This window comes from Podarcis pityusensis (assembly GCF_964106645.2).
Source record: "Podarcis pityusensis genome assembly, chromosome: 3".
NCBI classification, from domain to species: Eukaryota; Metazoa; Chordata; class Lepidosauria; order Squamata; family Lacertidae; genus Podarcis; species Podarcis pityusensis.
Window position 1 is genome coordinate 20566190 of NC_138026.1, and position 25529 is coordinate 20591718.

At 40.3% G+C, this 25529-nt stretch overlaps 1 protein-coding gene across 1 annotated transcript in view; it reads left to right on the top strand.

Moving 5' to 3' along the window:
• KLHL29 (kelch like family member 29) overlaps positions 1 to 25529 on the top strand; it is a 404977-nt gene that overhangs the window by 109420 nt on the left and 270028 nt on the right. The window contains exon 3 of the mRNA XM_080999044.1: positions 23903 to 24214. Coding sequence (XP_080855170.1) covers positions 23954 to 24214 — 261 coding nt within the window. The 5' untranslated portion in view covers positions 23903 to 23953. The remainder of the gene's footprint in view (positions 1 to 23902; positions 24215 to 25529) is intronic.

Consider the following 25529-nt stretch of genomic DNA (forward strand, 5'->3'; position numbering starts at 1 on the left):
ATATAAAAGATTTTGCAGATGAGTATTTAAAGTACAAAAATAAAAAGATGAGAAAAAAAAGAAAATGATTCATCTGTCTTCTTCATTTACATATATTCAATATTATACCACTTTTCATTCTGTGTTAGACAATTTCACTGCTCTATACAAATTTACCTTTTTAATAGTTAATCAGGTCACTCCGGTTCATACCAGCTTACTTCTGGATTCTTCTGCAATAAAAATATTAATTCATTATTTGACCTGACTTATTTTTCTCTTGTCTAACTTTTATCCAAGGTGTCAGTTTAATAAATTTCAGTAAGGACCAACTCTTATTTCACATTCAGTTACTCTAGGTTTTTACTCTTTCCTTGATATCAAGCAGTTAAAACCCTTGTTTTTATAGTAGATAATAAATTAACAATTCAGTCCTTTTATGTCAGATCAGAAATAAACCCTCATTGAGTGCAGTAGAATTTACTCCCAGGTAAATGTAACTTTGCAGCCTCATTCAGTATCTGCATTTGTATGTTTTTAGACAACTTTCCGCCATTCATTCAATTTCTGGTGTGATATTTCCACAGTCACATTTTATTTTGTGTAGCTACAAATGTATTGTGCATCTGATTTATCTTTTCCACTTCTACATTGGAACGGAAGCTTCTTGGGCTTGAAGTTCTGGCTTTCTTTTTTTGGATGTGTGGTTCTTCCTGCCAAATTTACTCTTGGAAGTAGCTCTTTCCCTTCTTGTTCGATATTCTTAAATACTTTTTGTAAGTATTCGCCTTGCCTAACTCCCACTAGGAATGCAATTTCTCAGAGTAATGAAGGTTCCTTTTAGAAGTGCTTTTCATATAAGAAACAACTAAGACAAGTGAATTTGAGACGTGGCAGGTAGTCATTGTATTTCTGAATGCCTTAGAAGCTTAATCCTTATTCTCTTGCACTACTATATGGCATGTTTATAACAGTAGCATAATGCAGTAATAAATGTTCTATTTATTCTGTTTTGTCAGGCATTCTTTGGAGAAGATGGCTATTTATTTTGAAAGTAAGAACAAATTAGTTGCATAGAGTTTTTGCATAGCTGAATTTACTGGCATCAGAGCAGCAGAGGGAGATTATTCTACTTTCCTTGCAAGTGGGGAGAAATCCAACATTTCATTTAAGGCATGTGGTTCCTTCCAAAAAGATGTACTGATAAGGAATGTTTGGGCTCGCCCATGCATGCTTCTGCTTGTCTCATGCCTGAGCAGTTTGCTGCTTATTCCATGCTGTTTCTAGGCATGGGTCTCAATGGTTTTGCCTTTGCCCCACTGCTTTGCCCCAGAAAACTTGCTTTTTAGCGCTAAATCAGAACAAACGGCAATGCATGGAAACCCTGACTGCAGTTTGTTCCAATTCAGCGCTAAAGATTGGGTTTCCACACGGGAAAGTGGTGAGGCAACAGAGGTGTGGATAAGCCTTTTGTGATGTTGGAGTTGCTGTTTTATATTGATGCCACGCTACACCATGTCTTATCTCAGTGCATAATTCGTTGTTTTAGAGAATGATGCCGGCGCATCCTGTCTTCGAAATTAAAAGCGCCTACAAATCTCCCTTGCTATCTATTTAAATTACAAACCCAGTTTATACGTGTTAGCTTTTCCTCTAAAGTACTTTAGAGAGAAAATCATTGGCTTCAACTACTGCAGAAATACAAGAACAAAGTAAGGATTTTCTGAAGTATGAATGTGTTTAGTTTAATGGAGTGTACCAGAATTTGGAGAAGATTTAGAGTGTCAGAATTTAGAGGAAAATCTAGATAAGTGCACTAATTGTCTAAAATGAGATTTGGCCAGAAGTAAAGGGCTAAAGTTGTCAATGGAAGCCAGGTATCAGCTGCTATGCAAGCTGTAATTAGCACAAGAAGTTGTTTCATCTGCCGCAAGGATATTACCAGGAGAGGGAGAAGGTAGATCTGCCAAATGAACACCTGTACCCTTTTCCTGCACAGCTTGCCTGTTATTGTAGGCTAAGGTGAGGCAGCTGCCTTAGACAACACAGAAGGAAGTATTGAGTAGACATGTCAAATAATGATCATGCATCTGAAATGTAACCTCTTGATCTTCTGTCTGTTCAGCTTAGCATGTATTAATGTATGAGCACTCAGGATAGAATTCTCTTTGAAGGAAGGCAGTTGGATATGCTTTTAATGAAAGGGTAGCTAAGCTGTGGTCTCCAGATGTTATTAGACTGCAGCTCCCATGATCCCTGACCATTGGCCATATCAGTTGGGGCTGGTGGGATTTATAGGGACCAAGCAACATCATGAGGACCATAGCTTGGCCCAGCCATATAATGACTGGGGAAAAAACAAGGCCACTCTTGAGAGACAAATGACAAAAATGTATACCTGTATACCTAAAGGGACGTGGGTGGCGCTGTGGGTTAAACCACAGAGCCTAGGACTTGCCGATCAGAAGGTCGGCGGTTCAAATCCCCGCGACGGGGTGAGCTCCCGTTGCTCGGTCCTTGCTCCTGCCAACCTAGCACTTCGAAAGCACGTCAGAGTGCAAGTAGATAAATAGGTACCGCTCCAGCAGGAAGGTAAATGGCGTTTCCATGCGCTGCTCTGGTTCGCCAGAAACGGCTTAGTCATGCTGGCCACATGACCCGGAAGCTGTACGCCGGCTCCCTTGGCCAATAAAGCGAGATGAGCGCCGCAACCCCAGAGTCGGCCACGACTGGACCTAATGGTCAGGGGTCCCTTTACCCTTATACCTAAAGGAGCATCTCTATCTCTATCGTCCAGCTTGGACATTGAGGTCCAGCTCCGAGGGCCTTTTGACAATTCCTTCACTGCAAGATGTGAAGCTACAAGGAACCATACAGAGGGCTTTCTCAGTAGTGGCAGCTGCCCTTTGGAACGCCCTCCCATCAGATGTCAAACAGATAAAAAACTATTTGACTTTTAAGTAAACATGCATACGAATGCCGCCCTGTTCAGTTAAGGTTTCAGTGGTTGATGTTTTACTGTGCTTTTAATATTTTGTTGGGAGCCACCCAAAACTCAGATGGCATATAAATAATAATTTTTTTATTATAAATGAAGGATACATGTAAAATTGAGGAACATTCAGCAACTCTGCCTACCTTGAGTAAAAACAAACTGGAAGTTAAACATTTATGTGGATCTTTTCTTTCTTGTAAGGCTCCTTTTTTCAAAACTCTCAGAAAATCTCTTTGTTCCTCTCACTCTTTTTTAAAACTTTTGTACTGTGGCATAACACTTCTGTGACACAGGAGCTAGATCTATCAGTATGTAACCAAATGCATCACCTACATAATTTGATTTTGTTTTTGTTTATTTTTTGCTGACATTTAATACTGATGTTTAATTTTAGCTCTCTTAAAGTTCCCAGCAAGGCAAATAAAGTGATACACTTAATGCCTTAGCTAACTTTGATTCTATAGCAGTCAAAAAAACACTTGCTGGATTAGTAATTAAGGATAACACTTTATGTACCTGATGAAGTCGACAGAAGTTTATGAAATCTTAAATTATTATACAGTACAGCTGTTACATCTTCAAGGTGTGTTCATTTTTCTGCAGAAGACTTAAAGCAACTACCCATCTGGAAATTGTATCTCAGCAATTCCTTTCATTAAACCAATATGTCTGCAAAAAAAACCCCCAAAAAACACCTTCCTTTGCTAAATCTTTATATTAGTTATCATGCAGTATTTTATACTGGTGGGTTATGTACTATACTTATTTATCTTATCTAAATGGAAAGTTGAATTGTTCTCCTGAAGGCAACCTATCCCATGACTAAACTGGGAAGGGAAAGTGAATGTAGGCCTGTCCTAGCTGTTTTTCTACTTTCAGTGGACCTTGGATTTTTCATAGGGCCAGTAGATGTGGTGGCTTCAAGTAGTACAAAGGACTTGTGTTTTGAGAAACAAATTTTAATATGCTTAGTTATTTTGTTTAGCAGCCATTTGGATATTTTAAATGCATGTATACTCTTCTTCCAATGTGCTGAGGCAGCACACATGAGTCTTTGTACTATCCCTGCTTTCCAGACAACCTTGTGAGGTAGTCACGTTCCCAAGGCTGCTCAATTAAATTCACAAGGGCTCAACAGTACTACCGAGATTTGCTTTCACATCTTAGTTGAAACACAAACTGGCACATTGTGAAATTTGTAGGTATCTGGAGACAGGATTCTTAAACTCAAACTCTCAAAAAACATAACGAAGTACGCAAATTAAATTGAAATTTTTGTAAACTGCCATAATTTTATTCTGGCAATATTCTGTGTTACAGAATTTTGGTTTGGGGGGGGTGGGGTAACAGGAATGCGCGCACACACGGGCACATTTTTCACCCACAGTTGTGTCCTCAGAAATAACCTGCCATCTTCAGCCCCAAGGAACAACCAATCATCTCGGTGTTCCATTCTGATCCAAGTGTTTACATGCACTTTGGTAGGTGCTGTCATTAGAACAGACATAGGGAAACGTGGCCCTCCAGATGTTTTGGGACTACAACTCCCATGATCCCTAGCTAACAGGACCAGTGGTCAGGGATGATGGGAACTGTAGTCCCAAAACATCTGGAGGGCCAAGTTTGCCTATGCCTGCATTAGACAGAGACGCCCTGTTACATACAGTCTTGTATCCACAAAGTTCTAAATACAAGATGTTTTCTGCAGACTAGGGGCCCAGTGTGTTGCTCACCGCAGAGTTGAAAGTTCTGGCTTGTGATTAACTATTTTTACTTATTTAATTAATTTAACAAACCGTGTATGCCAGTTTACAAAAAAATATTAAAATTATCAATAATAGGAGTTAAAAACAAGTAATTGAAAACAGCTTAAAAAAACCAATTAAAATTGACACTAAACGAAAACTCTACCTTCCTATATGTGCCCCATTTGTTCAGCCTGCAAAATTGCTTCTACTTCCAAGCTGAACAAGTCATCGTATTCATGCCCTTTAAATCCCAAAGAGACTTGCACAGAGGTGAATAAGATTGCAGTCCTCCTGCACAGTGTTTTGCTCCTCTTCCCCACCCTCCCCCACCCGGGTTTCCCCCATGTGTACCACAAATGGAGACGTTCGTTGCTGGTGTATTTTACACGCTTTTAAAGTGGTTACTTTAAGCCTTACGAAACAGCGGCAAGGATCTGACCTCGGAGTGTATGGAGAGATCATTCAGAGTTCAAAGCTGTTAGTTCATCCATAATTCAGATGGTATGATCAGAGGGTTGGTAACTTAGGTGGTATTTAAAACATGATCCTCTTGAGTCTTGAGGCAGAGTTGTTACTGACTTTAGCATGCTAGGAGGTGGAGTTGAAGATACTGTTGTGGCTTTGATGCTAATTACTTACAGGCTTCATTTTTAATAGCAACATGAGAAACTCATATGTATATATGTGTCTAACTATCATCTGTCTACAGTGAGGGAATAAAGTATTTGATCCCTTGCTAAATTTGCCCTCTGGCGAAGAAATAACCAGTCCATAATTTTAATGGTAGGTTTATTGTAGCTGTGAGAGACAGAATAACAGCAGGAAAACCCCCAGAAGACAAAAGTCGGAGATTGATGTGCATTATAATGAGTGAAATAAGTATTTGATCCCCTATCAATGGGCAAATTTAGCAGGGGATCAAATACTTTCCCCCTCTATCTATCTATCTATCTATCTGTCTGATGCATAAAACACAGGTGTGTGGTTTATGAATTGTCATTTTTGCCTATGCGTTGTACATTTTCCAGAATTTCCAGAATTTTTAGAGTGTACCTGGTATGTTCCTGGTATACTTACAGGAAAGAGCTTTCTGACATGGCAAAAAACTGCAAAAGAGCTCGCTCCATTATGCTTTCTGCTTTAGAATGATTGGGTCTAAGGCTGTCAGTCCCCCCTGCTGAGTTGCCTCCTCTCCCTCCCGCATCCTGTCCTTTCTCTCTTGCATTTTAATCCTACCATAATTTGAGCTGTCGATCCAAACGTCACAGCTCAGTTTCATTGCCAGAAAACTTGCAACGGGTTGCTGCTTTTGTCTCCTTTGGCAAGCATACCTTCTACATTTTGTTCAGCCTTGATTATACAAAATGGAATTTAATGGATTGGCTTGGAAACCTGCAGAAGTAGAGGTCACATAGCCTTCGAAAAGAAAAGAAAAAAAAATAAGTTGGATAGGAAACTCTTCTTGATTTTTATTACTTGGCTCTATGCTTTTCTAATTATTGTCTTATAGCTTAGTAAAATCCTGAAGAGCAATTGAAGCTTCTAGGAATAATTATTATATAAAAATGAAACAACTGTTTCAACCAACATGCTTTTCAAAGAAAAGACTTTCTCCCCCTCTTCTTGTTGCTACTTTATGCATTGTGATGTCAAATGACTGGAAAAGGTTTACCAGCTAATGAGTCTTAATAGTACCAAACATCGACTTATCAGTTCTTCACATCGTTACAAGACGCTCATTAAATTAATCTGCATCATTACGTAGGTAGTTGAGAAACAGCACCACGTTCCCCTATTGCTGTTGCAATAACGATACTCGGTGGATAATGCTGTGGCCCTATTAAATAATACAACAAAGGGTCTGAAACATGTCACATAAGACCCAAAGTAACATGAGCAGCCTTAAGTAGCAAATCTGCAAGTAGCTTCTCCTCCTTCAATTAGAGAGGAGAAGCAAAACCCTGTAAATGAATAAACGTGGCAAAATGCAAACCTGTTCACAAATTTCTTCTTTGGTTTTCTCCTTTTTTATGCATACCTGCAGTGCAAAAGCCCTCGAGTGTGACTAGTTTGGGTATAAGAAGCCTTGAAACCTTAGTACTTATCAAATCTTCGTTTTTTCTTAAGGCAGCCTTCTTATATTTCTCACTTGGGTACAATATAAACCATGTTTTTGTATTGGTGTCCACATAACAAACACATTTTAACGTGCTGGTACCGTATTTTTTTGCTCTATAAGACTCACTTTTCCCCTCCTAAAAAGTAAGGGGAAATGTGTGTGCGTCTTATGGAGTGAATGCAGGCTGCGCAGCTATCGCAGAAGCCAGAACAGCAAGAGGGATTGCTGCTTTCACTGTGCAGCAATCCCTCTTGCTGTTCTGGCTTCTGAGATTCAGAATATTTTTTTTTCTTGTTTTCCTCCTCCAAAAACTAGGTGCGTCTTGTGGTCTGGTGCATCTTATAGAGCGAAAAATACGGCATTTCTCCTTTTTCTCAACAGCAGGGGGAAAGACTGGGTATAAATAAATATATAATAAGAATTCAGTATGTTTTTAACTTTGTCAACATATTCTGACTATATTGTTCTGGAATTAGACATTATCTGAATGTTATCCCTGAATGGATCTCTTTACATGGACTGCATTCACACATCCAAGTCACTCATAAACAATGGTTTACTGTACACAAACGACTTCTGATCATCCTGAAAGAAAGCAAACCACAAATCCTAGCTTAATGTTATGCCTGGTTCATCTCTAGGATCATGGTTTGTTTTGCTGACAACAAATCACAATATGTATCCTGGATTTGTTTCTGGTTTACTGATCACGGTTTGTTGGAGCAATCTCTGGTTTGGACGCAATGCTAAGCCAGGGTTGTGGTTTCTTTCCTCCCATTGTGAGCAGGAGGAATGAAGTGAATGCCATTCAGTTTTTCATGGAAATACATTGTTTATATCTTACTGTGATGTGGGAATGTGGCCATTGTGGTAGAGTAGAGTAGAGGGAAGAAGGGACTCGGGTGGCGCTGTGGGTTAAACCACAGAGCCTAGGGCTTGCCGATCAGAAGGTTGGCGGTTCGAATCCCCACGACAGGATGAGCTCCCGTTGCTCGGTCCCTGCTCCTGCCAACCTAGCAGTTCAAAAGCACGTCAAAGTGCAAGTAGATAAATAGGTACCGCTCTGGCGGGAAGGTAAACTGCGTTTCCGTGCGCTGCTCTGGTTCACCAGAAGCAGCTTAGTCATGCTGGTCACATGACCCGGAAGCTGTCTGCAGACAAATGCCTGCTCCTTGGCCTACAGAGCGAAATGAGCGCCGCAACCCCAGAGTCGTCTGCAACTGGACCTAATGGTCAGGGGTACTTTTACCTTTACCTTTAGAGTAGAGGGAAAGTGTTTTGTATTGGGTGGAAGCAGAGACAAAACAAAACAGGGAAGTGCTTAATTGTTTGTAAGGGAGCCAAGTCTAGTAGGTAGCAATGGTGTAAATCCGCCAAACAATCCTTTGCATAAAAGACGCAACACCTGCATTCTCAGAAGCAAATATAAACAGTGGTGAACAGAAATACATGGCTTAGCTAAAAATAAACAAAAAGGAAACAGAAATCTATGCTTTAATTTTCCACACACAAGCTGTTCAAACAGCCAGGCATTTTTGCTAGTATGCAGAGTATGTCGACAGAAATGGCCTTGTTTTTGCATGGCTAAAACTTGGCAATGGATTTAGTGGAATGCGTAAAACAATTAACACCAAAACGTTTCTAACCAAATATCCTTAAGCAGCAACGGCAATGTGGAAAGGAAGCCCCCCAAATATGGGCAAGTACGTCTTAACCTGAGAATCCCAGGTAAGTATTCTAAGTTAATGAAACTCAGCTTGGTGGAAGAAAGTTACACAATCAACTGCCATCTTTTCTTAAGCTCCATTACGGCCATTTTGTGTCAACGACAACTTTTCTGTTGGATCTCTTCAAGCAATACCTTCCCTTCCTATTTCTTCCAAATTCTTCTTAAAATTTATCCTTAACATAACGAAATACATGGTGAATTAAGAGGGCTTCCTCTTTGGAAGGCAGGAAGAATGAATATCTGTGACATAATTCTTCTGAAACCTGTGCTAAAAGATATTGGAATAGAAGACTGGCCATATATATTTCATGTCGCCCAAGATTAAAACTACCCTGATCCACTCCTGTAGATTGAAATGGCTGCAGTTGATGTTTAAGGTTGATTTTAAAATGTGGTTTTGGTGACACAGACATCTACGAGATAAATTTTGCAACTGGCAGGGCAAATGCTATGCATTTCATGGTGGAAGAAAGTAGCTCCTCTTTCCTTCCTCAAAAAATTTATGTTCTCTACAGCTTCAAGCCATATAGAGTGCTGTAAACTCTGGTGTAGTCTTTATTCTCATCGGAACCCCAGCCAGAATTATCCACTGAATAAAAAAAAATGAATTAAAAGATAATAAATTGCAAGAGGGTTTGGGCAACAAACAGATAAAGCAGTCTTTCTTCTCTGAGACTTCAATTTTTGAGAGCAGCCTAGGGCAGTGAGTGAAATTGGTTTATTAGTTTCACTTTGGTCACTGGCTAACATCATTCCACATCCCAAAAATGCCACATTTAATTCTGCCTGATTTGGAATAATTGACCGATCAGGAGCAAGACCCATGAAGTGAGCTTTAAATTACATTGTACCCCTAAGGGAGTTGATTGGTTGTGAGAAATGCTCATGTAGGTAAAGTTATATTAACACCATTCTCTGCATTACATTTTGCCTGCCAAAGATAGCATGCCATTTTCACGTAGAACTTTGCACGTCAAAATTAGGTAACATATAATTTGTGTGTTGCCGCCACTTGAGTTAATTTGGAAGTCAATAAGTAATGTATACAGTACATCAAATTCATCTGTGGGCATTCAGCTCATTTGCTGTTACTCTGCACACATTTCTCTTCATTGTGTGTCATTGTTTGTTGCCAAATGCACTTTTTAAAATTACCAATTTAGGTGTAACAATAATGCATTTTCCGGGAAAAAGCAATTCCAAAGAACAGCTGCTGCTGGTATGCTTTGCTTTCCCATCTTTCTCGCTGGTGTTTTTAGTAGTATTCTTTAGCGTGGAGAGGGAAATCCCTGCTTCTTTAATAAATATACAAGGCAGAAAGTGGGTGCAATTTTGCAAAATATAGACAGCTGCTGCTGGTATGCTTTGCTTTCCCATCTTTCTCGCTGGTGTTTTTAGTAGTATTCTTTAGCGTGGAGAGGGAAATCCCTGCTTCTTTAATAAATATACAAGGCAGAAAGTGGGTGCAATTTTGCAAAATATAGACAGCTGGCATGCATGATACGTGATGTGTGATAGAATGATGGGTGAATTTAGTGAAAGACAGTTGGAGAGTAAGAGTTGGATAGTGAGCAAGAATGAGATGAGGGAGAGAATGGAAGCATAGGTTAAAAGGGTTAAAGGTAAAGGGACCCCTGGCCATTAGGTCCAGTCGCGGACAACTCTGGGGTTGCGGCGCTCATCTCGCTTTATTGGCTGAGGGAGCTGGCGTACAGCTTCCGGGTCATGTAGTCAGCATGATTAAGCCGCTTCTGGTGAACTAGAGCAGCGGACGGGAACGCCATTTACCTTCCCGCTGGAGCGGTACCTATTTATCTACTTGCACTTTGATGTGCTTTTGAACTGCTAGGTTGGCCAGGAGCAGGGACTGAGCAACGGGCGCTCACCCCATTGCGGGGGTTCGAACCGCCAACCTTCTGATCGGCAAGTCCTAGGCTCTGTGGTTTAACCCTCCGCGCCACCCGTGTCCCTTAATTAAAAGGGTTAGGATAGCTTTAACATCAATCTGGGATGTTAGAAGCTTTTTTTCCTATTCTGTACTTAATTTTGATATGTTCTCTAAATGAATATATGCTCATTGTTAACTACCTGTGTTCCCATAAGTATATCCCATTCCACATGTCTTGCATAGACAAACAAACAAGCAAGCAAACAAGGGAAGAATTCTTGTTCTCTTAACTCAGTAGGTTAGATAGCTACAGTGTATTATGAGTTTGTCTGAATGGAAGTCTGGATTCCATGGACCTGATGAGTGACCTCCAGCTAGGTCCTTGAAGGGGATCCCTTGAATATCACACATGGGCTCAATGTGGGCATCAAACCAAACCAAGAGTTGTAGTAGTCATAGAGACTAGAATCCAACCATGGCTTGAGCTTCCAAATGTGTATCATGTAAACCATAGATTAGTGCTGCTTTTCTTTCATTTTGCATCTTCTCTGCATTGTAAGTTCGCTCCTTGGTGCTGCAACCTCTGGAGATGGAATGAGGACCATAATTGGTCCATAAGTCTTTTCGAATCCTAGTTAAACTTCTTTTAAGGAAAACATGGTTTGAAATGATACCGGAAATGATTCCTAGTAGTTTGGATGATGCAGTGTGTTTGGATTCCTATAGACATTAAGACTTCTACCTTAGTGCACTGGTACCTGGGGTTACATACGCTTCAGGTTACAGACTCCGCCAACCCAGAAATAGTACCTCGGGTTAAGAACTTTGCTTCAGGATAAGAACAGAAATCGTGCTCCGGTGGCACGGCAGCAGCGAGAGGCCCCATTAGCTAAAGTGGTGCTTCAGGTTAAGAACAGTTTCAGGTTAAGAACGGACCTCTGGAACGAATTAATTACTTAACCTGAGGTACCACTGTACACTGAGTTGGGTGACCTCTAAGCCTCTTCTTATCCCACACATCTGTCCTTGAATTATAAGTGTGTGGCTAGATGTCGCAAGGCAGTGGACAAAATTTATATTGCTAACAGAGACTCCAATGGTTGTGGGTTAGCATCAATTTGTGTTGAAGATGGCGATACTTACCTTTTTAAAGGCTTTAATGGTGTAGGACCTGGGTATTTCTCCTGTAATGAACCTCCTGAATGCCTAAGGTCATCAGGGAAGGCACCTGCTCATTCAGAAGTAAAAAATATGGTGAAAAGGAGAAGAGCCTTTTCAGTGGCAGCAGAGTATGTTGTGGAACCCCCTCCCTCAAGAGGATCACCAGGTTGGCCGACTTGTAGCATATTGATGGAAAAAACATTCCTCTTTTAGAGGTGTAGCATTGTGTACAGGCAGGGCCCCTGTGATCATATCTGCAACAGTAGAAGAACTAAGGGATGTGCTAAAGTCAGTGCAAGGCTGCAAATTGCAGAATGTATTGGGTTTTGTAAAACAAAACAAAACAAAACACAACTTTAATTTTGATTTCATAATGTTAACAATGACATCCATATGTTCTTATGGTGTGACATAAATAAACTCCCAAGGCATGACATGTTTTGAGATCTTAGTACAGAAAGATAGTTAACATGAACTTACCTCTTCTCTTTTCTTTCTTCCAGGTAAGTAGGAAATAAATCATAAAGTACAGAGTACCATATTGGTCATTTTGTGTTGTTTCCAGCAGCTTCATGCTGCTTTTCTCAGTCGGATACAGATTTTAATTGACTTAAACTCATTCAGGATAAATAACAATATTTTGAAACACGAGTTTCTGGGTTGCAATATTTCAGGCGCCCAAATTAAGTTTGCGGAATCGTAAGCATTCTGAGTATCTTGAAATCCAGTGCGAGTAGATGAAAGCAGATGGTTACATGTGTCTGGCAGCTGGTACTTGTGACTTCATAGATAATGTTATGGAGACCTAAGATACCCAGGGTTCTAAAAGATTAGTATCGTGTTACTTTTAAATAGTGCATATGCTAGTAAATATTTCAAATAGAAGACTTAAGTGGGTTGACCTATTTAGCATAAAAGACCTAATGTAGCAGGCATGTCTGATTGCTTTTTAGCAAACGGTGGAGGGATGCTTTGGAGTCAGATGAGAAATGCTTAATTTTGCAATTGGGGATGTGATATTAATTCATTAGTGTATTTGGCAATGACCCTGATGTTCTTCAGGCATTGTCTTTCAGGTCAAAACAAAAATAGCTAGGAGGTGAAATCAATACTATTTTCCCCCTTCCATATTTGACTTAAAATAAGAGGGTAGTAAGATCAATAAAAAGGTAATGATCTGTGGTTGAATATGTACAGTTAACAGCCAACTGCACACTGACACAGACCAGGAATAAAACTGATGACTGTAGATGTTAAAACTACAAGCATCAATCTGATAACCGAAAAACAATTCTGCTTGTTCATTCAGTTGTATGTATGAATTATTGAGATTGCCTTGCTATTATCATTGAATATCCCCTAAAGCCCAAACTTTTATTTTTAATGTTTCATTTATTCCCCTGGCTTCTCCATAGATTAGGCTTTCAAAGAGTAGACTGATACTCTCCTTTTCCAGTTAATAACGGCTGGTAGAATATAATGGACTCCAGAAACCCCACACTACATGTGATACTGTTTGGGGTTGGGCGGGGAGAGTGGACTGGCAGTTTAATTCCATGGTACTAAAAGGGTGTGTTTTGCAACTTGTTTGTAAACAGAACAGTTGGATATGGCCATTGTCTGTGTTTGTTTTTTACCAGGCGGAGCTTAATGGGCATGTGGACTTGCTTTCTCATGGTACCAGAACCAAGTGTCATGCCGTAAAATTAATTAGAAGGCACATTTTGGACAAACAAAGATATGTTTTAATATAACATATTATTACAGAGCTTAATTCATTATTATAAAATTATCTGCCACAATATGTGGTGATGCTTTCTAAAGGAGCTTATATGAATCCGTTGACGTTTCCAAATTAGCTTAAATAAATCAATGGGACAGATATTTAACAGAAGCCATTATCCAAGGTGGCTAATTTAACTTCCATGCTCAGAAGCAGGGTATCTCTATAAACCAGTTGTTGTTGTGGCACAAACAACTGGCACGGTACTGCTTTCACTTTCAGCTTGTGGATTTCCTGTAACTTTATGGCTGACCACTGTGGGGATAGATTTGTTTATTTATTTAAATATTTGTAGACCACAATTTGATCTAATATACAGTGGTACCTCGGGTTACAGACACTTCAGGTTACAGACTCCACTAACCCGGAAGTAGTACCTCGGGTTAAGAACTTTACCTCAGGATGAGAACAGAAATCGTGCAGCGGCGGCGGGAGGCCCCATTAGCTAAAGTAGTACCTCAGGTTAAGAACGGACTTCTGGAACGAATTTAGTTCTTAACCAGAGGTACCACTGTATGGCAAGGCGATACATGATGGTGGGCTACATCAACCTTTGGATTTGGTCCAGTAGAGCTGTCCTAGTATTTTTACTCAGTGAGGAAAGGCTGTACATACTTGTTCCTTTTTTCGGTATGTATGAATGAATGCCTAGGAGAAACTGAAGTGATACAGGCTTACTATTTTGAAGTGAGAAGGAAAGCGGATGAGAGCCAGTTCTCAGGAAAAGTTATGAAATAAAGGAAAGCAACATCCAGAATGTGTGTGGTTTTGACTGAACTAGTAGAAGTGTCCACTGTGTAGCTGAGTTATATGACATATGGCCAATGGCAGGAAAGGCTTAATATATCAAATCAATAGAGCAAAAATGTTTTAATTCAGCATATTTTAGGGTATGAAGAGATTCTGATGGATTTTTTTCCTGGCTACCTATTTGGGATGGATACTGCAACATATGGATTAATTTGTTTTAACAGGACACTGCCCGGGTAGATTTACTGCTCCCATGAGCAGTTCCTTTCATCTTGAGTACAGTGTAGCCTCAATCTGACGCATAGAAATCCCCAGCTCCTGAGTGTAACTCATTCTCTTTAAAGGCCTCTGTAAACGCCAGCCTAGGCCTTGGCATGTTGCCAAAATAAACCCTCCGTTTTGAGGCAATGCCAGCTGTCAAGAGAGGCAGAGAGAATTGGGAGGGCCCATCCTCATTAGCCCTTCATTATTTTTTTAGACAATTCCACATAATTGCCCTGATTTGAGTCATACCTTCAAAATCTTGAGTCTGCTAGCTACATGAAACAATCTCAGAAGCTTTTGTCTTACTAATATGGATGGGTCAGTAAAAGGAAAGACCAAGAAAAAGTGGTTTCAGGATTCTGTTTCCCGTGAGGGTTATGTTGACTACACAACCTTCTGTAAGTTCAGAGAATGCACAGTGGGTGCCAGTACTTGAACTGCTGCACTCTGTAGTTTGGTTCCTCCATTTCTTTCTGCTTCATTTTGCATATTTCAAAGGCAACCAAGTGAAAGGTGGTGGGGAATAATAAATATTGCAGCCATGTTCCCAGTGTATACACGGTACCTAAAAAGCAGAGACATCACCTTGCCAACAAAGGTCCGTATAGTTAAAGCTATGGTTTTCCCAGTAGTGATGTATGGAAGTGAGAGCTGGACCATAAAGAAGGCTGATCGCCGAAGAATTGATGCTTTTGAATTATGGTGCTGGAGGAGACTCTTGAGAGTCCCATGGACTGCAAGATGATCAAACCTCTCCATTCTGAAGGAAATCAGCCCTGAGTGTTCACTGGAAGGACAGATCCTGAAGCTGAGACTCCAATACTTTGGCCACCTCATGAGAAGAGAAGACTCCCTGGAAAAAGACCCTGATGTTGGGAAAGATTGAGGGCAGAAGGAGAAGGGGACGACAGAGGACGAGATGGTTGGACAGTGTTCTCGAAGCTACCAGCATGAGTTTGACCAAACTGCAGGAGGCAGTGGAAGACAGAAGTGCCTGGCGTGCTCTGGTCCATGGGGTCACAAAGAGTTGGACAGGACTAAACGACTAAACAACAACAACACGAGAGGGTAGGGATGCAGGAGGGATCCAGAGGTTTAAGCAAGTTGATAGTGTTGGTCGGCCTGGTTCTGTTTACCAAGGCTTGTGTGTAGGAAAAGCCTGTATGAGATGGGTGGGTGAAAGGCAGGGTTAAGGTGGGTGTGGGAGCGATGCAGGGTGGCATCAAAGTAAAGGCACATGTTAGTTGATATCTGTTGGACCTAAAAGGTCCTAGAGCAGGCATAGGCAAACTCGGCCCTCCAGATGTTTTGGGACTACAACTCCCATCATCCCTGACCACTGGTCTTGTTAGGTAGGGATGATGGGAGTTGTAGTCCCAAAACATCTGGAGGGCCGAGTTTGCCTATGCCTGTCCTAGAGGAAAGTAACCTAGAGAGCCTCTGCAGTGTCATGCTTGAAGTGTTGGACTAGTAAAGGGGAGGTGCAGGTTCACATCTCAAATCAGCTATGAGTATCTCAGCCCAACCTACCTCATAGGATTGTAGCAAGAGTACAATGGGAGAAAGGGAGAAGTATGTGAGCTCCTTGGGAGGAAAGACAGGGTCTAAATGTAATTAATTAGGATAAGCAGTAAGAACATAAGAAAAGCTCTACTCTGCCAAACAAAGGTGGACTTCCTATAGTGAGTTGGTAGCCATTGAGAAACTCTCCAGTCGTCATCATCATCACATCACAGTTGTTGCTTTAAGGGTTTTTTTTCTTACAGTCGAGCAGTATATGAAATTTTGTGAAATAAATAAATAAATATATTATGGTAGCTTATTCTGTCACTAAGCTCTGTGCTGTGTGTAGAAATGATTCCTTTTGTCTGTGCTGGCTCTCCTACCAATCAATTTCACTGAATGATCCTGAGCTTTCGTATTACGAGTGGGATAAAAACCACTCTGTATCGAGTTTTTTTTCAACACCATGAACAACATGATAAATCTCCATGTCTCTCATTTCTTCTCTTCCTTTCCCCAAATTCTTTCTTTCTGACAGTCCCAGATGTTTAAATTTTTTCTCGTAGTGAAGGTGCTCTCTTGATCATGGTGGTCACCCTTTTCTTCATCTTTTCCAACTTAAAATAGCCCTTTTTGAGATGCTGAGAACAGAAATATGTAATATTCCAAGTGTGACTGTACTTTATATTAGTATAGACCTGAAAATTTTAGATGGAATTTTTTATTTTCCCCAGAATATATATATATAGAGAGAGAGAGGATAATAATACTACAAAAACTGTGTTTTCAGTTTTGTAATAAAAAAATTCCTTCCTGTAGCACCTTAAAGACCAACTAAGTTAGTTCTTGGTATAAGCTTTCGTGTGCATGCACACTTCTTCAGATACACTGAAACAGAAGTTGCCAGATCCTTCTATATATTGAGAAGGTGGGGAGGGGTATTACTTAGAAGGGTGGTGGGAATCGGAGATTGGCAGATAGCTGAGATGAGCCTGTTGACGACTCTTAACGACTGTAATAGGTCTTACAGGAAAAGGCAAGGGGTGAGAAGGTGAGAAATGGCTTAGTCATGTATAATGAGATAAGAATCCGATGTCTCTGTTCAGACCAGGTCTCTCCATTGTTTTAAGTTTGGTAATGAGTTGTAATTCAGCAGCTTCTCTTTCCAGTCTATTTCTGAAATTCCTTTGTAGTAAAACAGCTACTTTGAGATCTTGTATAGAATGTCCTGGGAGACTGAAGTGTTCTCCTACTGGTTTCTCTGTTTTGTGATTCTTGATGTCAGATTTATGTCCGTTTATTCTTTGGCGTAAGGTTTGGCCTGTTTGTCCAATATAGAGAGCTGAAGGACACTGTTGGCATTTGATGGCATACACAATGTTAGACGATGAGCAATTAAATAGTCCCGAGATGGTATGTGTGATGTTGTTGGGGCCAGTAATGGTGTTGTCCGGGTGTATGTGGCAGCAAAGTTGGCATCTGGGTTTATTGCAGGCTCTGGTGCCAGTGTCCGTGTTAAGTCTGGTTGTAGTATTATTGTGGGTTAGGAGTTGTTTAAGATTGGGTGGCTGTCTGTAGGCAATGAAAGGTCTTCCTCCCAGAGCTTGAGAAAGAGAACTGTCATTGTCCAGGAGAGGTTGTAGATCTCTGATGATGCGTTGAACTGTTTTAACTTGGGAGCTGTATGTGATGACTAGTGGTGTTCTGTTATTTTCTTTTTTGGGTCTGTCTTGCAGCAAGTTCTCTCTGGGTATCAGTCTGGCTCTGTTGATCTGTTGTCTAACTTCATCTGCTGGGTATTTTAGTTCTGAGAAGGTTTGCTGTAGATCTCTTAGGTGAGAGTCTCTGTCTGTAGAATTGGAACAGATGCGGCTGTAACGTAGTGCCTGGCTATATACAATGGACTGTTTGGTATGTTTGGGATGGTAGCTAGAGGCATGTAGATATGTTTGTCGGTTGGTTTACGGTATAAGGTGGTGTCTATGCGTCCATCCTGTATTTTTATAGTAGTGTCCAAAAAATGTATTTCTTGCATAGATTGATTCATTGTAAGGTTGATTGTGGGGTGAAAATCATTGAATTTCTGGTGAAAGGTGTCCAGGGTCTGTTGACCATGTGTCCAGATGATAAAAATATCGTCAATGTATCGCAGGTACAAGAGAGGTTTGAGTGGGTAGGAGTTTAGGAAACGTTGTTCTAAATCTGCCATGAAGATGTTGGCATACTGTGGGGCCATGTGGGTGCCCATTGCTGTGCCACTGATCTGAAGGAACAGGTCATCACCGAATTTGAAGTTGTTGTGGGTAAGGACAAATTGGCAGAGTTTGGTGGCAAGGTCCGCTGTGGTTTTATCTGAAATGGTGTTCCTTATAGCTTGTAAACCATCGTTGTGTGGGATGTTGGTATACAGAGATTCCACGTCCATAGTAGCTAGTATAGTATTGTTGGGAAGATTATTTAAAGATTCAGTTTTGTAGAATTACTTCCAAAAATAACTTGAACAAATGACACTCTCTAAGACAAAATTTGTTCTCTTTTTCAGCTATAAAAGCTCCAAATACAGTTTAGTCCTGCATACGAAGAGGCTGCTATCTTCTTTATATTCCATTGATGACAATCTTTAAGGTTGTTACAAATCCAAGAACTTTTTCTCAGTCTCACCTGTGTTCTAGGCAAGGAGTACACAAGGACACAGCTCTACAGCTTTGGGATTTTATACATGACACAAGGACATTCATGCTTGGCTTATGGTGGGAAATGTAGTATTAGCCTATTTTTGTTAGTAAGCCATTACATTGTTGTTTTTCTGCAATATGGTTTCCTTTGATTCCCCCATTGTTCTTTGTAGTATACCACAGCCACATCAGATCTCTGCATGTTTATTCACGAGCAAGTCCCATTGTGTTTTAATGGGGGCTCACTCCCTAGTAATTTATTTTACAATTGTAGTATAAGAATCCAAACATCTCACTCACATGGACAGCTCAGCTTACTATTACATTTATTCAGTAAAACGTGTTCAGCTATTTCAGAATCCCATCATTGTACTAGTGACATCCATGCCATTTACCCAATCCACCAAGTGCTCCATAGAGACAAGCTCTATTTAGCATTAATAGATATTACCATTGTGCAGCAGCCAAGGATTAGTGCTTTTAGTCCATTAAAAATGTTCCAGTAAGAACCTTATGAAAAACAAATGTGATGTAATAAAGTTAGAACTATGTTACAGATCAATCTAGGAAAAATGATTCTCTGGCTTAGAAAATAAGTTCCTAATAGTAATGAGGAGTCTACATAAAAATTCTTTTTTCAACGTCTGGAGTACAAAACACATGGAAAGGCCAACGATTGCAACATAACTAACTTTGTTGTGGTTTAGCACAAAGTTCTGATTTTCATAGCACATAAAATAATGCTTGGTAAAGATCATTATTTTGCTTGTTCATGTAAAATCCATACCTCAACACACAGACCAGGCTGGTTAACATGTAACAATAAGCCAAGCAATGGTTTAGTATGGACATACAATGGTAAAGATGCTCTATGCTCCTCTCCCAATCATCCTCTGCTGCTGTACTCTGAACTGAGCCATGGTTTGTCTTAGCAGGCCATCCAAACTTGGGTTCATGGTTTGTCTCACACCAGGCAAACCACAATCTGTAACCTGAGCTTTTTTTTCAGGTGTTTACATGTAAGTAACAGTACAATTCATGCTTTGGGGTTATTCTTGTCATGCAAATTCATAAAGCCATTGAAGCGATGTACACAGCAAAAACAAAACACTGAAACACAAGTTCTAAGAACAATAAAATCAGTTCAGGAAGCTCCAAAATAATGAGACCATACATACAAACTCTAAAAGCGGCGGGGGGGGGGGGGGGATTCATCAAATATAAAATTAATGTGCTTCAGCCACCCAAGAATAAAAATATTATCATGTGTTTGTAAATATAGCACATTTTGTGTGACTGCCGTATCTTGGTCTTTAGTGTTGTCTATTTTAGTTTGCGCTGACATTCTCTGATAAAATTACATCTATTTACTTCTTGACATCTCTTTGAAGCGATACTGGCCTTAGTATGAAAGTGTTTTTCATATTTATCAGACACAGTACTTGGCGTTAGATCTAATTACAGGCATTCGCCCCCACCTCCCCTTTTGTGGAAATCTCCCTTAGAATATGAAAGAAAGGCGGGCAGTTTGGAATGCCTGGCTTGAAAACTTTGAATGCAATGCAAGTGTTTAATCTGCAAATTTACAGTCCAATTTTTTCACCAGTCTCTACTCTCAAACCTCTAACAAAGAAGCTGCTTCCATAAAACTATTTGTGGTCATATGTATTTGTATTGTGTCCACATTTGTAAATAGAAACAGAAATCTAAATGTATTTTATTAGAGAAAAATTTAATTAAAGGGCTGGCATTTGTTTTTGAAGTCACGTAATGAAGCTGAATCCCTATTAGCCTGAGAAATATGATTCTTCAGCTATGTATTGGCCGAAAGCCTATTTTTCTGTGCATTTATGCCTCCAAAGATAGAAACTTTGGAAGCCCAGTGAAAAAGTACTTCAAGGGACAGGCAAATGATGGAGAAGTAATACTTCTACAAAAAAGTAAGTTTGGAGGATTTAGTTTGAGGAAGATGAATGTGATAAAAGTTATTAACAAAATATTCAGGATTAAATATAATTTAATTTGGTAAAAAGATGTGCCATTTTGCTTGAAAGGATTGCTTCTTATGTTGCCGTATCTCTGAATATAATTACAGCATCTGCTGTTACATTTTCTAGAGGGATAGAAGCTTGTTAGAATAAATACAAGGAAACGTTAACTTCCAACTGGAATTGGGCTGGGCCATATCTGCAATTCACACCTATAATAAAGATTTATGAATGTGTTCAGTTTTTCCTGGAAATAGGATAGAATGTCCCCTTTGTGCATTGGTCATGGATCCTGCAGTCACTGTGCAAATCACTGTACCTTTTGTGGGGCGTGGCAGAAAAGTATTCAAAGATATATGTGCTTTAGTGCTTTTCTTTAAAAAGAAAAAGCACTTGATGGTGGGACAGAGGTTGTTGGAAAAGGTAGCTTTGTATCTGGTTTCTTCTGAAAAGGTTACATATTTGCTACACAAATTATTTGCTCCTGTTTGCCAAGGTGCAACAAACAACCATGTTTCAAAAATTGCCAGGCATGGACTGAAAGTACAGTGGTACCTCGGGTTACATACGCTTCAGGTTACATATGCTTCAGGTTACTGCCTCCACTAACCCAGAAATAGTGCTTCAGGTTAAGAACTTTGCTTCAGGATGAGAACAGAAATTGTGCTCTGGCAGCGCGGCAGCAGCAGGAGGCCCCATTAGCTAAAGTGGTGCTTCAGGTTAAGAACAGTTTCAGGTTAAGAACGGACCTCCGGAACGAATTAAGTACTTAACCCGAGGTACCACTGTATGTTCCTTTTTTATCACCAGTTGTGTCATAGGTGCAGCCAAACCTGACGTCTCGGCTGCCGGATGTTTCGGAAGTGAATGCTCATGTTTTCGAACACATATTGGAAGTTGAACTGCTTCCAAGGCGCGTTTCTCAATTTCCCCCATTGAACTTGCTGACGTCCCTTTGATCCTCAGTTTTCGAACGTTTCAGAAGTCGAACGGACTTCCGGAACAGATTACGTTTGAGAACCGAGGTTCCACTGTACTACAAAGTTAGGTGCCTTGATCTTGAAGCAGAGTAAAATGTCCATTCTGAATTCTGGAGGCATTCTTTTGGGGTTCTTCATGTAGCTCCCTTTACAAAATTGTGAAGAATATATTTGTTGTGCCCCACTCCAAAAAGCTGGGTGTGTGCCTGTCCTATTTTTGCTCTGGGAGTAAGGGAAGAACACTCCTAGCTCTCTAAAAATGATACTTTTTGTGGAGGTACTTTATGCTTCTCTTGCACAAAGAACCAAGGCTGGGCTGTTCCATCACCTATGCCAACCTTTCCCAGCTTGGTGTGCCCTCTTAGATGTTGGTTTTTGTTGTTGTTTTTTTTTATTTGATATCCCGCCTTTCACTCCCCTTCAGGAGTCTCAAAGCAGCTCACATTCTCCTTTCCCTTCCTCCCCCACAACAAACACCCTGTGAGGTGAGTGAGGCTGAGAGACTTCAGAGAAGTGTGACTGGCCCAAGGTCACCCAGCAGCTGCCTGTGGAGGAGCAGAGACGCGAACCTGGTTCCCCAGATTACGAGACTACCGCTCTTAACCACTACACCACACTGGCTCTCCAGTGTACTGGAGAGCTCTCCACACTGGTGTACTCCAGTTCCCATTAACACTAGTCAGCATGACCAATAGTTGGGGATGGCTGCAGCTGGAATTTGCTTTTTTAAATTTCATTCGTTTAAAGCATGTAGAATTGGGGAGGGGGGAGAGTTTCTTGTTCTTTCTCCTTCTCTGCAGCCACCTGTACTCCCAAGGCCTTTCCAGAGAGTTGGGGGGAAGTTCCTGAACTATGTGGAATGGGGTGGAGGAGGGTACTGTGGGTTGGGGGGAGTGATTTCTGAAAATCAGGCACATTTATGCTTCCTCCCACTGCTTAGATGTCTAAAACACACTCCTCATATGTCTACACACCCAGTATTCCTTTTTGTTTGATAATTGTCCTGATAATTGTGAGTATTCTTTGGAGAATTATTGTACTTCTTAAAAAAGAGCATTCTTCAGAAATAATAATAGAAATGGTTTGAATTTTGTTTGTTTTTTAGGTGAGCTTCAAGGTTCTGTCTAATCTGTACTTTAACCTATAGGTATAGTGTCAGAATCAAAATGAATTGCTTAAAAAACAACTATTACAGACTCACAGTAGACAGTTATAACAGACAATATTTTAATACAGTTACGGTCAGAATGTATAATTTCAGCTGCCATGGTTCCTGACAACTGACATGGACTGTTGTGGGTAGGAGTTCAGCAACATCTGGTGTGCCAAAGTTTCTCCATCCCTGTTTTAGGTAAATAAATTATTTACCATTATGGGAAATAAAATTTGTGGAAAATATAAGTATGTTTAGAACCCATGTATATACCAGAAATATTCTTTTAGTGAGTAGTCCATTTTGGGCAGGTAACTTAAAAGTTTAATGTCTGAATATATGTTGTTTTGATGATTATATAAATAAATTACTAAAACTGTGTTTTTAATTTTTATACATAAAAATATACAAAGCCCCCTATATTGGTGACACAGTTCCATGGATAATGAAATATATTTCCTTAAAAAATCAATATTCTTTCATTTTACAATTTGCTGGAAACTAAATTATAAACAGGGCCATAAAAAGATTTCTGTTTACCACTCTTTGGTGGGGAAAGTGTTGTTCTCATATTTAAATATAGAACATTCATGTGTTCATGTAGTAATCCATTCTTAGATCATAAAGTGAGCTTCATCTTTCCCAAACTACTTTTGTTTTTCTTGTGTTTGGGAGTGAAACAAATGAATTGCTGTTGTGAATCCCATTCTGTGCATCACTCCTACACAATACTACTTTCCCCCAACATCATACAAACATGTTTTCTATGTTGCAAGATCCAGAGTGAGTATTTTTAGGAAGCTGTTAGAAATATAATCCTGCTGTCAAGAGCTAATCCCTCATTGAGAGTTCAAGTGGCAGATTACTTCAAGCGTGGTGTTTCATTGTCCGTAAACTGTCATCTGATAACTCACTAGGTAGTTTGGGGAACCTCCTTGTAGGGTCAGAGAGACCATTCTCCCCACTACAGATTCATTCTGTTTTTTGTTCCCTTTGTTTTGGATTTTCTTTATTAGGACTTCCTGAAATGCAGTTTGAAGCCAGGCACACCACAGAATTCTTCGGTTCCTTTGTCATGTCCAACATGTTACGACAAAGAAATGAGCGTGATTACTTAGCACAACTTGTTCCTTTCTCAAGACTTAGTTTAATAAAACCGTTTTATTTCTTGTCTTGGTTCTCGATAGGCAACCTCTGAAAATCCCTTTGAGAAGAGGCGGAAGCCTCCTTTGGCCGAGATGTCACGGCACCACAGCCGGTTTGAAAGAGATTATCGCACAGGATGGGATCGCCGGGAGTGGAGCACCAATGGGAACCACGTGAACAGCAGTAACTGCAACAGCACAGTGAACAGCAATAGCAACAATAGACCAGGGCTTCTGCCTGTGCCAATTGTACCCTCGCGGCTGCATGCCCCAGCCACAGTTGCTTGTACCACAGTGAACAGTGATGTGATAACCACGCTTGTGGCCAACTCTTCTGCAGCTGCAACAACCAAAGTAAGAAGGGGATCTTTGTACTCTATATTGTATTAGCTAAGGAAAACCTCTTTAGAAGATACCGCCTTTTCCTTTCAGATCATGTTACCTTCCGATAAGGTCTTTGACAGTGTGCACTGGGATTTTGTTTTTTTTTTCTTCTTGTCAGTGCCATTGGTGCCTTCAAGCTTCCTTATATACAGTGGTGCCCCGCAAGACGAATGCCTCGCAAGACGAAAAACTCGCTAGACGAAAGAGTTTTCCGTTTTTTGAGTCGTTCCGCAAGATGAATTTCCCTATGGGCTTGCTTCACAAGACAAAACATCTTGCGAGTTTGTTTCCTTTTTCTTAAAGCCGCTAAGCCGTTAATAGCCGCTAAGCCGCTAATAGCCGCTAAGCCGCTAATAGCCGCTAAGCCGCTAATAGCCGTGCTTCGCAAGACGAAAAAACCGCAAGACAAAGAGACTCACGGAACGGATTAATTTGGTCTTGCGAGGCACCACTGCAGTTTCTCGGAGTAGTAAGCCCTACCATGCATTTGTAAACTTATATTGTCTAAACATTGCAAATAGTTAAAAAGGGAAACTGTCTTGAGCTGTCTTGAACTGTCTTGAGCATAAGCATAAAATGTACATCACTATCCCCCCCCTTCCTGTATATACAGCTGTCTTATCTTGTTCTCTTCTTTAGTTGCCTGCTCATGCCCTTTATGTTGCAGGATAACTTAAGCAACGAGAATGATTATCTTCTTGGCCTGAATAGGATACAGTAAAGTGTAAATACTAGCTGTTTTACTACTTTATGATTCCTACTTAAAGCCTATTGTAAAAGTCCAGGTACCACTTTGTGAGCACAAGTCATCGACATTTCTCCCCAACAGATACACAAATCCTTATCTTAATATCAATAACCTTTTACAACTTCCTGTTGCTATCAGAGATGCTGTTATCTCCCAGCCTCTCAAGCTGGGGGTCAACATTTTATTCTGCACCAAGTTTATTGCCATTTTTCTTGACTTTGTCCTCTTTGACAGCTCATTTTCTCCCTAAAACCCCCAGCCACGTTCTAATTGTGGCTCGTGTAAACAGTTTCCACCATTTCCACGTTCAACTATAGGAGGAAAAGGCCATCCTGGCACTCAGTTTGAAATGTCTGTGCCATTAAGCAACAGCTTTCTGCGAGTGTTGTCATATTTTACCAATATATACACTTGAGGCAATTGAAATGCGGCTTGCAAAGAAAGGGCAAAGTTCCGTGAGGAATATGCAACCTGTCTGTTATGGGGATTCCATTTTTGGTTCGTTACTTTTAGGCAATTGGGACTATTTCCCCCATA